Source organism: Ostrea edulis, chromosome 2 (genome assembly GCF_947568905.1).
Source record: "Ostrea edulis chromosome 2, xbOstEdul1.1, whole genome shotgun sequence".
NCBI classification, from domain to species: Eukaryota; Metazoa; Mollusca; class Bivalvia; order Ostreida; family Ostreidae; genus Ostrea; species Ostrea edulis.
Genome location: NC_079165.1, coordinates 27,909,982 through 27,927,485, shown reverse-complemented (window position 1 = coordinate 27,927,485; position 17,504 = coordinate 27,909,982). Strand labels below are relative to the sequence as shown.

Below are 17,504 nucleotides of genomic sequence, written 5' to 3'. Positions count from 1 at the left end.
ACGCATAAAACTCGTGTCGTGTACTGTATATTACACATCAGCGTTTATATCGACAAAGTCAATCTCATTTGTAAATCAACAGTACCAATTAATTTCATTTACAAATAGATGATGCCAATTTCATTTATAAATCAATAATGTACATCCTATGAATAAATTGACAACACCATCTCATGCACAAATACACAATACCAATCTAACGAACAGTCAATAATTAGTCACCAGACCACCTTTGTCAACTACACTTTTAAATGTAAAAGATCGCATTGTTTGAAACAATTTGTTTCGAATGGCTGACGGCAAACTTTGATATTATGGTTACAAAAAACCAGAACTGAACCACATGAAAAGCCATGCAAGAAAAACAGTCAGCCCTACTAAAGTGTTCGGGTTGCATTCTTCACTGCGGAATTTGACCTGACCTCTAACCTTAGAATGGGTCAATAAAACCACGTGGTATAAATCTGAATAACAAAAACGTTAGTAAGGGTGAACAGCGTGGAGTACTGAATTCTGGGTAAATAATTAAATTCTCAATTTGTTGATTACGGTAAATTCCCTTGTGCGTATTTCGGCTGATGGCATAATAAATAATCCACAAGCCGACAACAGAGAGAAGGTGTGTGTGTGTGTGTGTGTGATATCAATTAACAGCCAGTTTCTCATTGCCGTATCTGTACAAAGATCAACAAACAATTTATTTGATTTCAGACACTTTTAATCACAAATATATTAATAGACAATTGTTATCACAGATTGGTGTGTAAATACAGAAAATGTCAATAAAAATCAATCACTTCGTTGTGTCATCCCAAACTGCAGTCCATAAAAATCATTCTGTAACAATCATTCACAAATCTAACTTGTGATGTCATGATTTTTACTAAGGAAAAAGCAACCACAGAATCCCCCCTCCAAATTTGTGAAAATTAAAAGGATATTTTCCTAATATACATGTAATATTATACAATATAAACATATTGACATACAAAAATAAAAAAATAAACAAATTTTGTAATTTGGTTAAATAAGTGATTGTAAACAACCTAGAAAAGTGGTAACAGCTTGCTACAAACAAACTCTTCTTTTTCAAAACTGATGACATTTGATATTAGTTTTCTGTATATAAGTAAATTGAATAAATTTCAACACATGGAATTTAATATTTGACCATGTTTTCTCAGTGATGTCCAATTTAATTTTTGACCATGTTTTCTCAGTGATGTCCAATAAAGTGGGAAAACCTTGTAGAGTTATATAGGGAGAGCAATATATACCACAATGATTAGTTCCTAACATTCCATGAATTTGATAGTTGTACTAATTACGACCATATTAAGCCAAAAAACTATTTATCAACCCATACATCCAATATTTGTAGCAAGTACCCTAATATATTCATGACAGAAAAGTCAGACTCTTAATTACGTATAGTGTTTCAAAAAATTAAAGTCACACCTTTTAATTAATTATAAAGTAGTGTTTCTCTTGCATAAAAGAAAGTAAGACTCCTTATTAAGTAGTGTTTCTCTTGCCCAAAATGAACGTAAGACTCCTTATTAAGTAGTGTTTCTCTTGCATGAAATGAAAGTAAGACTCCTTATTAAGTAGTGTTTCTCTTGCCCAAAATGAACGTAAGACTCCTTATTAAGTAGTGTTTCTCTTGCATGAAATGAAAGTAAGACTCCTTATTAAGTAGTGTTTCTCTTGCATGAAATGAAAGTAAGACTCTTAATTAAGTAGTGTTTTTCTTGCACAAAATCCTGCATAAGGTTCTTCTGGATATCATACATTGTGGTAGAATTTCACTAAGAATCAATGGCATTTTACAATATACTGTATCCTTGTACATTTATAACTACAATTAAAAAAAATTACAATGCGGTTTGTCAAAATCCCAGTCTGTGAAATATTGGGCGACGTGGATTTCATTTTGAACACCTGACACTATTCCAATAATTTGTAATACATTGCATATTTGGATTTCTTTGGTTGTACATTTGAGGTTAATGTAAATGATAAAAAATATGGAAAATAAAATGCAACAATACATTTATGTTTCTTTTGGATATGACCTTGTAGTCAGGTTAAATGTTAAATCTTCTAAAAACACTCAACAGTTCTAACAATTCCACCCAAGAATAAATAAAATAAAAGTCAATCTTTATTCTCCTATAAATCTAGTCAACAACAAGGTAAAATCTATATACATGTACATCTAAATCAAATTGATAAATCTTAATAAAATTCATACATATTCTGATAAGATGCACATAAATGTTAATAAAATATATGATAACACGAAAATCTTGCAAGAAAAGTCAAAGCCTTAAAAAGCACAATGTTTACTGTAACAACAAGTGAAATATGGAATGATTTTACCTTTGATGAAAGATACGTCTTATAAACAAAAACTTCAATATATGAATATATGTATTTCTTCAATACATGAATATTAAACATTTCCTAAATATATAACATGTTTCTATAACACATTTCTTCAATGTAATTATATGATATATAACACATTTATTCAATATAATTATATGATATATAACACATTTATTCAATATATGATATATAACACATTTATTTAATATGTATGATATAACACTCCTTCTCTAGCAAGCTTAGTAACTTACCAAATCAAGTCTGCTTGGTGATGAATGCTCTTGTTATATACAAGAAAAGTCAAACTTTTTAAAAGACAATAAAAATCAGACTTTCTTATATAATTGCAGTTATCTAGTTTCTCATTTTTGTAGATGTGGTTATTGCTTATCAATTTGATATGAATATGCATGAGTATTTAGCATTATCAAATGTTTAAATGTGGCACATTAAATATTCATATAGATAATAGATGAGATGTTCCCATTAATGTTCCTAGTATTACAGCTTGCGGTGAAATTGACCATCACTGTGATGATCAGATTGTGACTTATATCTTTTTCCCAGAGCCATGTTGTGAAAGGTCCCCAGAGAGGGGAACTGTTACTTGTAAGGCCCATACAGGGCAGCTATCCAACATCTATCGTCTACGTACAGGACATCATGTGACATAATTTTCTACTTTTTGTTTGAGGTAGTATATAAAAAAAAATAGTACGGACTAGAAATAGCAAAATACTACTGCCTCTAGAAATTATCCAAATAATGAATGAAATATACATTTTCAAATAAAAAAACCCCATACTGAATTACTTCATTTAGCAAATACTGTATAAGCAGACTTTTTAGTGAGGATTTAATTTTGGCATTATTAGCGAGAGTGATGAGGTCGCAAAAATTGAATATCACTAACAATGTATTCTATATCGTAGATAATAGTTACCTTTCCTGGAATTCTAAAGTCCCTAAAATTAGCTCTTGCTAAATATATATACCCTGTTTTTCAATGGAAAAATCGCTGAACATAAGGTAGATGAAACAAGTCTGAAAATTTCCACATACATTTGTTAAATTATAAAAATGGATGCTACAAGAATATGAAAATAGGTATCTCTTTCTTTGTGGATTAAATCTGATAAACTAGAACACCACAAAATGATTTAAATAATTAACATACATAAATTAATATACTAATATGATAAACTAGTACACTACAAAATGATTTAAATAATTAACATTCATGAATTAATATACTAAAGTGTCAGAGTATAATATTTTTTTTTATCAACTAGTGCAAATAAATGGGTGAATGAAACCTTTTTTTTTTTCATTAGTGCAATACTTGTAACAATCTATCCAGGATGTTATTTTGGTCAATCTTTTCTAAATATGCTTCAAAATTGAAGAAATATTCAAAAGACCATCTCAATATCACTACCATGACTGTACATTGCATAGTCTATATATAACAATAAGAACTATTCGTTGGTTTATACATGAACATGGAAAAAATGAAGTCCACAAAAATTTCAATTATTCATAAGTTACAACCAATGGGTAACTTCTTCATGTTCTGTTTTCTTATTGGTCAGCACATTTATAAATTCTGTTTCCTTATTGGTCAGTACAGTTATACGTTCTGTTTCTATTGGTCAGCACATTTATATGTTCTGTTTCCTATTGGTCAGTACAATTATATGTTCTGTTTCCTATTGGTCAGTACATTTATATGTTCTGTTTCCTATTGGTCAGTACATTTATATGTTCTGTTCCTATTGGTCAGTACATTTATATGTTAGCTTTCCTATTGGTCAGTACATTTACATAAAAGATGCAACTAGGTGAAAGAATTCAAGTATGCGATGTTCAAATTCTTCACTGCAAATATTCAATTCTGAATTTATTCCACTCTTATTAAATTATTCAGACCATACTGATTTACTGACAATTATCCAATACACTTAATGCATATAATCTGAAGAAATTGTTTCGTGGGATATTTCAAATTCCTAGATAAGTCCCAGACTCTGTTCGTGTATCATTTGGGGTCCATATAGCAATCTTTCCATCACTACTCCCTGAACCACTGAGGATGTAGCGATTCTCCGCATTACAGAGAGATCGGACAGCGTCATCATGTGCCTGGAGAGTCCGGAAAGGTTTCTTTGTTTCGGAATTTATGATATAGATCTGGCCATCTTTTGATCCAGCCCAAACCTGCAAGAGTATTACCTCAATAAAATTATTACTTAAGGATACAAACAAAAAATGAATGCATGGGTTGATATAAGTTTGGCTGTAATGACTATTATGATTATAAATATAAAATTCCTAAAGAAGGTAAGGGACTTGTAAATTTTCTGCGATGTTCAAAAGTAGAAATATATTACCCCTCCCTATACAACTCTATACCCCCCCCCCACACTGGTCTGGACTTACATGAGAAATCATGAGAATAAATCACACTCCATACACATATTCATTTTACTTATAAAAACATAAATTTAGTTTTTATTTTTATTATTTTTGGAAAAAAATTGTTTATTTTTAAAGCAATACATTTAGAATCAAGCAATTTACTTCAAACATTGATTTTTGATAAAACCATCTCTACAGACTTATAACTGCTTTAAAATATGATCTTAAAAATCAATATATGCACCCAGGGGTGCATGAGCCGAGTTGCATGTGATACATTGTAAAGTCAGGAATGATGTGGCATATTTATAATTGTGAAGAACTAATTTCAGTTTTAAACTTTTTGAGTTACTGTCCAGAAACCATATTTGTCTTAAGTTTTCAATCTATTTTCAGTCACTGTGACCTTGACCTTTGACCTTTTCCCTCCAAAATCAATAGGGGCCTTGCTTTGCTGGTATCCAACAATATGTCTAAGTTTCATTTGATTCAAATTAAAATTTTTCGAGTTATCCTCCTGAAATCAAATTTTTAAAAAATTTTAAATCTATTTTCGGTCACTGTGAACTTGACCTGTGAACTATTTTCTCCAAAATCAATAGGGGTCTTCCTTACCTGGTAACCAACAATAAATCAAAGTTTCATTTGATTCGGATTTAAACTTTCTGAGTTATCATCCAGAAACCAAATTTTTCTGAAATTTTCATTCTATTTTCGGTCACTGTGACCTTGACCTTTGACGATTTTTCTCCAAAATTAATAGGGGTCTTCCTTACCTGGTACCCAACAATATATCAAAGTTTCATTTGATTTGATTGTAAACTTTTCGAGTCATCATCCGGAAACCAATTGTTGACGCCCAACCGCCCGCCTGCATCACCAAACCAATAGCCGAGTTCAACTTCGTTGCAACTCGGCTAAAAATATTTTCACAGAAACATACCTTTACAAAGTATGTAACCTGTAGTTAATGTTGTAAACTTTCTTTCTCTTTTGAAATTTCCTTCTTTATAAACTGTCTTGCTGTTATGCCCTCTGGGCCCAAAATTGGATTAAACTTATCTTATCTATAACTTTAATGACATTATGTAATTGTTACATGGACAGAAATTATTGTATATTTAAGAAACAATACATAAAGTTTTCCGTGAACATGACATTATGAATAGCAATAGCTTTGGACATCATGGGGAGTATACTAGCAGAGTAATTGCAATTCATAGAAATATGTTGTTCAGTGAAAAAACACAATCTTATCCCTACAGTTACCCCATTCAGTATCTACTTAAGCTCTACTTTTACACTTTGTGCCATTGAAACATAAAATTTTTTCCAAGAGTTTCAATTCTCTGTAGTACATGTAATAATATGAAAAATTATTCAAAGAAATTGTTTTTTGGCTATTTTTCTTTTTTCCTATAAATAACTCTGTTCTAAGATTTGAATATATGATGAGATTAAAAACTTGTCAATCTACAATATCTTATCAGGTACTGTATAGCAGGAAATTAACTCGCGGAGTTAATTTTTGCTATATTTGCTGAAACAAACCACAAATTTAACATTCAGTGAATTAATCTTTTATATGTATAATTGAATCGGGTTAAGGATATTTTAAAGATTTGTTTTTCCATGAATTAAACCAACCGTGATTTGTCGTTAAATTAAAAAAAATCACGATTTTTTCCGACCGCGATATTAACCTGCTATACAGTATATGATGGGGGCATCAACTTCCAATGATACTGGAATAAGACAGTATAAATGAATTTTTTTGATCCGTGGATGTCACATGATATCAACCACTAGTATGGGTAATGATTATTTTCATGCATATCTTGAAATTAGCAAGGTTTTATACTTACAACCTGATAAACTGATATTCAGGGGAACAAGCTGATTATTTCAATTTTTCCAAAGTTTTGAAACTTTTTTTAATCTCTTTTAGCCATTTTGACAAAAAAAAAGTTATTCTGATTAAACCTGAACCAAAATTAGTCACAGATTTATTATTTTGTACAATATGATATAAAAATCTGTCGTGGTGACCATGCAGGCAAACCAAGGATTTGAATATGGAAACTCGATGTGAGCGATTGCTAATATCAGAAACGAAAAAACACAACCCAAAAACAAAAAAACAAAACAACAAAAACCCAGAAGTTTGTGTGTTTACACAAAACAATCTCTTTCAAAATTAGATCTACCACTTCATCATTTATATTATGATATCATAACAAAGACTGTGATGTCAGATCTGTCGTCCTGCTCTGGATTTGATAGATATCATATTTCGTTATGCATTTATAGGCCTATTCATTTCAATTCAATATGACACATTGCATTGTTATGGATTACTCCATTTACCCAATCAAGGTATAGGGCTCATGGTGGGTGTAACCGGTAGACAGGGGATGCTTACTCCTTCGAGGCACCTGATCCCACCTCTTGTATATTCAAGAGTCCGTGTTTGTCCTATACTCTTAATTTTGTTTTCTTTATAGGAGTTAAGAGATTGATCACTGTTCATTATCTTCACCTTTCTATTGTGTAGGGCATATATATATCTGTGATAAAATTAAGGTAATCCAGACAAATTTACAATCTCAAGTCAAGAAAATGTGACTTTGCAAGTTAGAAAGAAGATGGCCGTTAGGATTATGGGATATTTTTTCATGTAAAAAATTTCTTTCGATAGAATAAAATATAACTCAAATTTTCTCAGTCCTAATCTTTAGAACTCATTGCACTTGCTCAGTTGAGCGAGTTTTAGATGGAAATAATAAATTTTCTGTGAAACAAAAGTTTACCTCCTTTCAAATCTCTCCCACAGTTTTGCTTAAATATGAGATGATTCCAAAATTTTCAACAGCAAAACTTTTTGAATATGCCCCAAATATTCCATGAAGTGACATTCGACAACACACACATAACTCACCCTCCTGTCCTGAATGACCATGTCGCTGATCCCTCGACAATTTATACTGATTCTTCGTGAGGGCTCTTTACTATCAACCTCCCAAATCAAAATCTCTCCTTCTCTCCTACAACCTGCCCAAATCTGGTAAAAAAAACGATCAATCAAAGTGTTGTTTCACAAACTGCCCACAACTTCAGGTGTTTTAATATGCTGACTAATCTTGAAATAAATGCAAAGTAATACATGTAAATGCATTATAAATGAAATAAATATAAAATTTGAAGCAATCCCACCTCTGGTGTGTCCAGGAGTCCGCCTTGGCTCTACTCTTTTATTATGTATATAGATCTTTATAGGATTTATGAGATTGGTCACTGTTTGTTATCTTTACTTTTTCGTTGATACCTGAGTACCTAATACTGAATTTACATAAATTGACCAAAAAAAAAATGTGCTTGCAACATAATAAAAATCCAAACTTACCTCATCTTTTTCATCTGCATATTCTGCCTCCAGGATAAGAAAGCAGTCCATCTCCACCGGCCGATACTTTGGATCCACCAATGTAAACTCTAGCTGCTGTAAAATCTGTCCACTGTCATTGACCTTAATGATTCTCTGCCAGGTTCCTACAGAATCCAAAGATTGATGGAGTACTTCTTAAAAGTTTCCAAACATAAATAAACAAACGTTTCCAAACATAAATAAACAAACGTTTCCAAAAAAGGCAAACATAAATAGACAAAAATTTCCAAACATAAATAAACAAACGTTTCCAAACATAAATAAACAAACGTTTCCAAAAAAGGCAAACATAAATAAACAAAAATTTCCAAACATAAATAAACAAAAGTTTCCAAACATAAATAAACAAGTTTTAATTTTGTCCCTACAGAAACCAAAGAAGGATAGTCTACTTCTTACAAGTTTTCAAACAAGAATAAGCAAAGTTCAAATTTTTAGGACTCTCAAAACAGTGAATTACAATGTATATATTGTGTCTCAGTCAATACAATAAAAAATAATTTTCTCTTACATGAGCACAAGAAAAAACCCCAACCCAGATGATAAAATATTGAGGTCATTTACCACACCAAATGTGTCCCTGATAGTATTTGATGCTGCGTAGATCTCGGACATCTTCCAGTCTGATTGCAGGCTGGGCCTGTGTTAATTTCTGAACGTCCCACTTCATGATAATGCCATTTATACTGGCAGTAAAAGCATACCTACAGGAAACAATACATGCAGTGTACATGTTAATATTCAAATAAATAATATACAGTGCTCCCTCAATATATTGACTCATGTTATAATACCATCCCCGCTTATTGCCTGAAAATCCTAAAGAACAGATTTCTCCCCATGTTAACACCCCTGTTATAATGCCAACCCTGCATAATGCCATATGCCACTGATTTTCACAAACAATTGATAAAATTTTATAGGGTTTACCCTAGATAATAATGCCAATTACCTAACACCCATCCATAATCACACCTGTACATTGAAAGCAGTGCAGTGAAGTGTGACAGGCTGGACCAGGTATGCAGGTGGTAGGGTTAATTACAAATAATTGTTGAATTAAACTCCATATTATCTAAATGTATATACAGAATGGAGCCCGAATAAATTTACAGAACTGAATTTCTTTTGACTGCTTAGTGAATGGTCAGTAATGGTGAATTCATTTTTTGCCACCCCTGCTTTATTGCCCAAATTGGTCTTGAACAAAAGTTGGCAATACATGTATATCGAGGAAGCACTGAATAGATATTGTATAGTGTTCACATTTCTAATGTTTTCTTTACTAATTCAAATGATGGCCATTTCCTCATCTCTTGATAAATATGTTGCAACTATTTTAACAGCTAGGAATTCCAACTGGAATGAAAGTAAAATGTAAGTACTATATAGATTTCATTTTTGAAAAATACATGATGGTATCAATTACAATACTTCACGCCAGCATACTTTTCATGAAGCGCTAACAAGCTTCATGAAGTATGCTGGCATGAAGCATCATAGTCCATGGCCTTATGTATTTTTAAAAATGAAATTGATTTCTTAACTGGCAATTGGATCTGACACAGGTATGCTTTGTGACTGAGTTAACATTTCTGTTTTATTGTTCAAAATTTTCCTCCTGATTTTCAGCAGAAAAAAATTAGACTACAGTCAAGGAAGATTACATAAGCTTGCTTTGATTTTTCCTGTGAATTCCATTTCATGTACAGTGGAACCCCGTTATAACGTTCCCCCTTTATTACCTTAGTCTGCATATTACGTTGGAATTTCAAAGCACAAAACCATTTCTTAACAAACCTATATAAAATAGACCTCGTTATTACGTTGTCCCAAGATGCTGGGACTCGGTATTACGTTGTAAAAATTTTGACAAAAACGTATTAAACCTCTAATTATTCAATAGTGATTCTCAAGATAATCAACCATTCACACCTTGACCATCAATACAGGTGAATACCCCGTATCGAAGCCAGTGATAAACAATTAAATTAATGTTTATTTAGAAATTGTACTCAATAAAATTTGTGTTTAGCATCGTGAGATTGCTTACGATATGAAAACTCTATTTACGGACAGCTTTAGAATCAAACATGCAGGACAAAATTTATCGTAGCACAGTTAAAACAACTTGGGTAATGGCTTGGACATAGTTAGGTGAGAAAAGGCAGTGTTCAATTTAATAAAACAATTGTCAGTTATTTTGACATAATACTTTGGGTGTTGTTAAATTTCATCCATAAATACACCGATCAAACTGCCCAGTGTTATCGGCCGATTTGTGCAAGGCATTTAGCTCAGTGAACATTTTAAAATCCCTTGATATCTTTTTTTAATGTGCACGTGATTTTAGTGCCATCATTTAGTGTTATAAATGTGATCTTAACATCAGTGCAATATTATTTTTTAAAAAGTGGATTGCGTTTGTTCTCCGTGTTTATTGTTGATGAAAAAAGTGTGCCAGTGTTGGATATTGCGTGCGTTTTGTGTTGTCGTATTGTTGTTGTTTTTTGGTGGGATTTTTTAAATTGTGTTTTGTATCGTGTATTAGAGATTAACTTAATAAAAATTATGTTTTGTTATTTTTTGTTTTATGTACGAATGTTGAATACAAACCGGAAGGAGTTACTGAGAAAAATTTATATGAACACATTATGTTAAAGTTGAACAAAATGGCGGAAACAAAAGCAAATCTGCAATGTTTATCAAAGCATCCTTATTTATTCTACACAAGAAATAAAGAAAAGGGATGAGAACATGAAAAATTACGGACATTAAAGATAAGATGTAAATAAATCAAGTGTCATAGTCTTTAAAACAAAGAAACAGTAGAGATATGTTCACACACACACTTTCACAGAGATCAACGGAAGATATACAGTTTCCAAATGATATTTTTAACGGATTTCACTGGCAACGTTTATTATGTTGACCCCGGTATTATGTTATTTTATCGTGACAAAATGGAAAACGTAATAACGGGGTTCCACTGTAGTATATCTTCCTGAGTTGAATATTTACATATTACATATGAAAGATTCCCATAAAAAATGTGTTCACCATTAGCAACAAATGACACAAACACAGTCTCTCCTCCATTTACATTTCTTTTTTTTGCCTTCAAGATCTTTACATTTTGAAATGATAGCCATTTTTGCATGAATGCACCACAGTTCTAAACAATGTGCAAATATAGTGCATCTGTTTTAACGGCTGGGAATTCTGACAGAAATGAAAGTACAATGTAAATATAAACAAGATGTGTTTGTGAAACACAAATGCCCCCGATAATGGCCAATTCCAAAGATGGCCAAGGTCACAAGGACAAATATCTTGGTACCAGTAGAAAGATCTTGTCACAAGAAATGCTCATGCGTAATATGAAAGCTCTAATGTTTACCATTTAGAAGTTATGACCAATGTCAATTTTTTTTAAAAGTAGGTCAAATGCCAAGGTCAAAAGGTTTTGTACCTACGGAAAGGTCTTGTCACAAGGAATACTCATGTGATATATCAAAGCTCTAGTACTTACTGTTCAAAAGTTATTAGCAAGGTTAAAGTTTCAGACAGAATGATGGAATGACAGACAGGACAAAAACAATATGCCCCCAGATCCTCGATCTCGGGGGCATAAAAATAAATTTCAGTTTAAAAAATACATGAGGGTATGAACAGCAATGCTTCAAGCTGGCATATTTGTCATGAGGTGCTAACATGCTTCATGAAGTATGCCGGTGTGATGTGTCACAGTTAATAACCTCACATATTTCAAAAATGAAATTTATTTCTGAAAGACCATTGAATCAGGAGATTGCTGTTGCGAGTACCTCCCACTGTCTATGGAAACAATATCCATGACGATTTCTTGGTGGTCCATCAGCGTTTTGTTGCTGCGGATCGTCTCAATATCGATGATAAAAATGCCGTATGACCCCGCCCACACATGCTTTTTGTCCACCGCCACCAGGCACGTCTACAAAGCGAAGTCAAAATGTCGTAAGACTGCTCATAAATACAGTAAATCACGCTTATAGCAAAGTGCTGAGGACGAACAATTTTGATTCATTATAAATATAATTTGTTAAATCCAATAAGTTTATAATACTCTTTAAAACTACAGGGAATGAAAATCGTTTTACTGTAAGTGTGAATTTGTTATAAGTGTGTTCTCTATAACCATGTTTTACTGTATTTAGCATCAAACCCTACTGCTATTTCCCAATGAATGATACATATCAAATCTAGACTGACTGGAGGAGTGACAAGAAGTTTCTGATCATCATCTGAAAAACTCTGAGTCAAGCAACGAAAGATATTAAAGTGAGTGAATTATATATAAGCAAGTTAAAACTTGCTTGCATTGACAAGTTGTGAAACAGTTAACAATTAAAATCGTACATGAAGTGTTGACTTTTCACTATTTGATTTCATTACAGAAAAAAAGACATGCACCAGTAGTTAGTGTAAAAAAATTCAATGAGGATTAACGAGAATTAAGATTCAAGCACAGTATCATAATGCACATGCAAATCTACTCTGATGATACACACCTCCCCAGTGTAATATCTCTCTCTCCTCCCTCTTTCTTCTCTCTCTCTCTCCCTCCCTCCCTCTTTCTCTCTTTCCCTCCCTCTATCTCTCCTCTCGATCTTTCAAGACACTCACACACATAATTGAACTAGTAAAAGACCAAAATGCATTCAATTCATGCTAACTCTACTGCTACAACGACCTTTGACTCTAGATCAAAATGATAGCTTACACTTACATGCTGGCGAGAAATTCTATGTGGATACTGGATTTTATCAAAATCAAGTTTGTCATCCATTACCTCTCACTCTACGATGTACTATCAAAAACAGTCAATGTCAGAAAAAACCCTGATGTTCTATCAATATTAGTCAATGTCAGAAATACAAATGTACTATCAACAACATTGATGTCAGAAACACTGATGTACTATCAACAACAGTCAATGTCAGAAAAACTGCAGAGGAAGGTAACAGCAGTTTGATAAGTACAACATTATCCATATGTGTGTCCAAGGTCAAGGTCATCTGAATGTCACATTAAGCAGTCTTCATTGATTTCTGTCATGGACAAACTTTAAACATGCTATGTCAAGTAGTCAAACAGAGGCTCACTAATCATCAAACCTAATCTCTACATCTAAAGGTCAAGGGTGTCAAAATGTCAAAGGTCAATCAGAGGGTAACCTGAGGGGACACATTCAGAAGGTCTCAGTGAAGTCTACCTAAGAAGTAAGTTTGTAATATGTGTGTTATATGGTTAAACAGATACTATATGTATGCTAAATGTAAAAATCTGAATTCTATTTATTGAGGATATGAAATAGTAGAGGTTAAGGTTATGAAAATTTACACATTCAGTAGGTCTCAATGTTGAATGATGTCATTCTGTTGACTAAATTTGAAAATGCAATCTTATGAACAGAAACTGACTTATTGGTTAAGTTTACAACTTTCTATTTCTAACTGAATGTCAAAGGTCAAGGTCATGATATGAGGCATGAATGATTGTTTGAAAACTTTATGTCAAACAGTAAAGCTGAACACTACTTTCTACAGCTAAAGATAGAAGTTCAAAGGTCAGTGGTGGAGAAGATTCTCAACTCAAACTTGACAACTATGTTAAAGAGTAAAGTAAAAAGCACACTACAAGTTTCAAGGTTGCAGGGGAGGTACTCCTACAAGTAAGAGCCTCGGTAAATGTCCCTACGCTCCTTATATACCTCCGCGGCACCAAGTCAAAAGTATCTCGCCGTGAACCTCTAGCATGCTGGAGTACAGGGGAAGCAGGTCTATCCTTAATGACTAAATGTTGTCAGTTTATGTATTTACATTGTACAGAAACTATAGATGATCACTCAGTAACCCACAATTGTTTCTCTCTGAAATCCTCGATTTGTTATGATGTTTAAATAATTGCTGAAAAACTGAGCTAAACAAAAAAAAAAAAGATTATGACATCAAACAAAAAAATTAAGCAGATTTTATGTGACCGCTGACTTATGGGTAATAAGTACAGCTTGTTATAATGTATGTTGACCGTAATAATTTCAAAATGGTTAATTACATTCCTTCAAATCACTTCATCATCAAGCTGTTGGTAGATACACATAAATTAATAAGAGAGAAAACAGCAATGTACTCCTAACAAAGTCAGTACCATCACTGATTTCTAAAGTTAGTCGGGGGGAAATTAGTAGAGGTCTTGAAGATAAAACCCTGTGTCATCATGCCCACATGTTCATTCTGCATAATACTAAATGTTTACAAATGAAAGAAGCTTTAAAAGTAAACACGACATACATCTGCCATTCCAAACTTACACAGCCATGGGTCTCTAACTTTTTTCTGCTGGATTGCTGAAATTTTGGGTGAAAATGATTTGATAACAATACTTTGTTGTCCCAAGATTCAAACAGGAATTTGATGCAACTATAAAAATAGGATGTACAAATGCACTGCGTTAATACAAAGCCCGAGTGAAAAAGCATGTAAAATATTTTGAAATAAAAGAAAAAAAAAAAGTATAGAAATGTTCTTTGTCAATAACACTAGCTTCTAAAGGCTCAAAGGAAGCAAACTATTTGTGAACTTTAACCTGAACTAATTCAACTGGCCCTCGATATGAAGCATGGGTCACTTACACATACTTTATCATAGATCTACAATCATCAAAGGTCTAATCAAAGGTCTAATATTTAAAAATACAGAATGAAACTTACTAGTAGATGCATGTTAAACTTGATACTACCAAATAGTTCAATTGAAGTTTAGTTTGACTACAATCACCGAGAAATAGGCTTTATGTGTGTGTGGCATGTGTTTCAAAACGAGACTGAGCAGGGGAGTCAACTCACCACACTCTGTTTGGTCTGGACAAACTCGGACTCCAGGAGCCAGTGAGAAGCATTGTATACTTTAATCTTCCCGTCACCCAGCCCCACCCACAAGCGGGGGGATATAGAGTGCTCAGGTACTGAAATCAGAACAAAATGTCTATTGTATGTATTCACCAAATTATTTAAAACACCATTTACCAGTTATATCAATACATTTACATTTCTATTGTTTTTTCCTTTATCTTTACAAATTGTAATGATAGCTATTCCCTCACAAACAAGTTGCAGTTATAAACGATGTGCATATGAATACAGATAAATATAGTATGTCTATTTTATAAGCTGGGAATTCCAACAGAAATGAAAGTACAATGTAACCTCACCTCCCGGCGTATACAGCAGGGCATGAACTGTCTTCCGCTCACGTTCCCCGTAATTTGGGTCGATGCGATTCTGTAGGACTTCCTTGGTTTCCGTGGGAACATTGTGGTGACCCTCCTCCCGGTATTTCTTGTAGAAACACAGCTGCCTGGCTGCCTCCTCTCTGTTGCCATGGTGAGCTGTTTCCTCATCGAGACCACTAAACAATACACAATTCGAGACCACTAAAACAACAGACAATTCGAGACCACTAAAACAATACACCAATCGAGACTACTAAACAATACACAATTCGAGACCACTAAAACAATACACAATTCGAGACCACTAAAACAATACACAATTCGAGACCACTAAACAATACACAATTCCAGACCACTAAAACAATACACAATTCCAGACCACTAAAGCAATACACAATTCGAGACAACTAAACAATACACAATTCGAGACCACTAAAACAATACACAATTCCAGACCACTAAAACAATACACAATTCGAGACAACTAAACAATACACAATTCGAGACCACTAAAACAATACACCATTCGAGACCACTAAAACAATACACAATTCGAAACCACTAAAACAATACACAATTCGAGACCACTAAAACAATACACAATTTGAGACAACTATACAATACACAATTCGAGACCAAACTAAACAATACACAATTCGAGACTACTAAAACAATACACAATTCGAGACAACTAAACAATGCACAATTCAAGACCACACTAAACAATACACAATTCGAGACTACTAAGACAATACACAATTCGAGACTACTAAAACAATACACAATTCGAGACTACTAAAACAATACACAATTCGAGACAACTAAACAATACACAATTCGAGACAACTAAACAATACACAATTCGAGACCACTAAAACAATACACAATTCGAGACAACTAAACAATACACAATTCAAGACCACTAAAACAATAAACAATTTGAGACAACTAAACAATACACAATTCGAGACCACACTAAACAATACACAATTCGGGACCACTAAAAGAATACACAATTGGAGACCACTAAACAATACACAATTCGAGACAACTAACGATACACAATTTGAGACCACTAAAACAATACACAATTCGAAACCACTAAAACAATACACAATTTGAGACAATTAAACAATACACAATTCGAGACCACACTAAACAATACACAATTCGAGACTACTAAAACAATACACAATTCGAAACCATTAATACAATACACAATTTGAGACCACTAAAACAATACACAATTCCAGACCACTAAAACAATACACAATTTGAGACAACTAAACAATACACAATTTGAGACCACACTATACAATACACAATTCGAGACCACTAAAACAATACACAATTCGAGACCATTAATACAATACACAATTCGAGACCACTAAAACAATAAACAATATCAGACCATTAATACAATACACAATTCGAGACCACTAAAACAATACACAATTCGAGACCACTAAAACAATACACAATTCGAGACCACTAAAACAATACACAATTCGAGATCAATAAACAATACAAAATTCGAGACCCTAAAACAATACACAATTCAAGACCACACTAAACAATACACAATTCAAGATCACTAAACAATACACAATTCGAGACAACTAAAACAATACACAATTCGAGAGAACTAAACAATACACAAAACAAAACACAATTCGTTACATACTACGTTTCAACACATTACAACTGCTGTACAGCTGGGTTGTGATGGATTAAATCAGATCCCTGATATGTAATGAATACCAGCTATTTTTTGATGGAACTCTAAAGAAACAAGATAAACCCATGTGAATTCAGGAATGGGGTGAAAAAAGATTTTCTGGCATTAGCGCAAAAATTGCTCTGGGGCTATTCTAAGTCGAAGTTTATAAACAGGTTAACTTGGACAGTCCATTTGAAATAGGCCTCTAGTTATTGTGATATTTTCCATTACTTCTCTATGAATACAATACCAAATGTA

The 17,504-nt window shown here is 33.0% G+C and overlaps 1 protein-coding gene across 10 annotated transcripts in view; it reads right to left on the bottom strand.

Moving 5' to 3' along the window:
* Nucleotides 1-696: 696 nt before the first annotated feature.
* Nucleotides 697-17,504, bottom strand: part of LOC125681216 (DENN domain-containing protein 3-like) — a 68,896-nt gene continuing 52,088 nt past the window's right edge. For 4 of the 10 annotated variants that reach the window (XM_056156564.1, XM_056156562.1, XM_056156565.1 and 1 more), the window contains 9 exons: nt 15,506-15,702; nt 15,141-15,259; nt 14,928-14,945; nt 14,607-14,642; nt 12,082-12,227; nt 8,819-8,958; nt 8,213-8,358; nt 7,748-7,870; nt 697-4,608 (listed from right to left, as the gene is read on the bottom strand). In XM_056156564.1, the coding sequence (XP_056012539.1) occupies nt 4,393-4,608; nt 7,748-7,870; nt 8,213-8,358; nt 8,819-8,958; nt 12,082-12,227; nt 14,607-14,642; nt 14,928-14,945; nt 15,141-15,259; nt 15,506-15,702 (1,141 nt within the window). In that variant the 3' untranslated portion in view covers nt 697-4,392. Of the gene's footprint in view, nt 4,609-7,747; nt 7,871-8,212; nt 8,359-8,818; nt 8,959-12,081; nt 12,228-14,606; nt 14,643-14,881; nt 14,946-15,140; nt 15,260-15,505; nt 15,703-17,504 lie in introns of those variants that run through there. The other 6 variants (XM_056156566.1, XM_056156567.1, XM_056156568.1 and 3 more) reach the window with 4 other exon arrangements.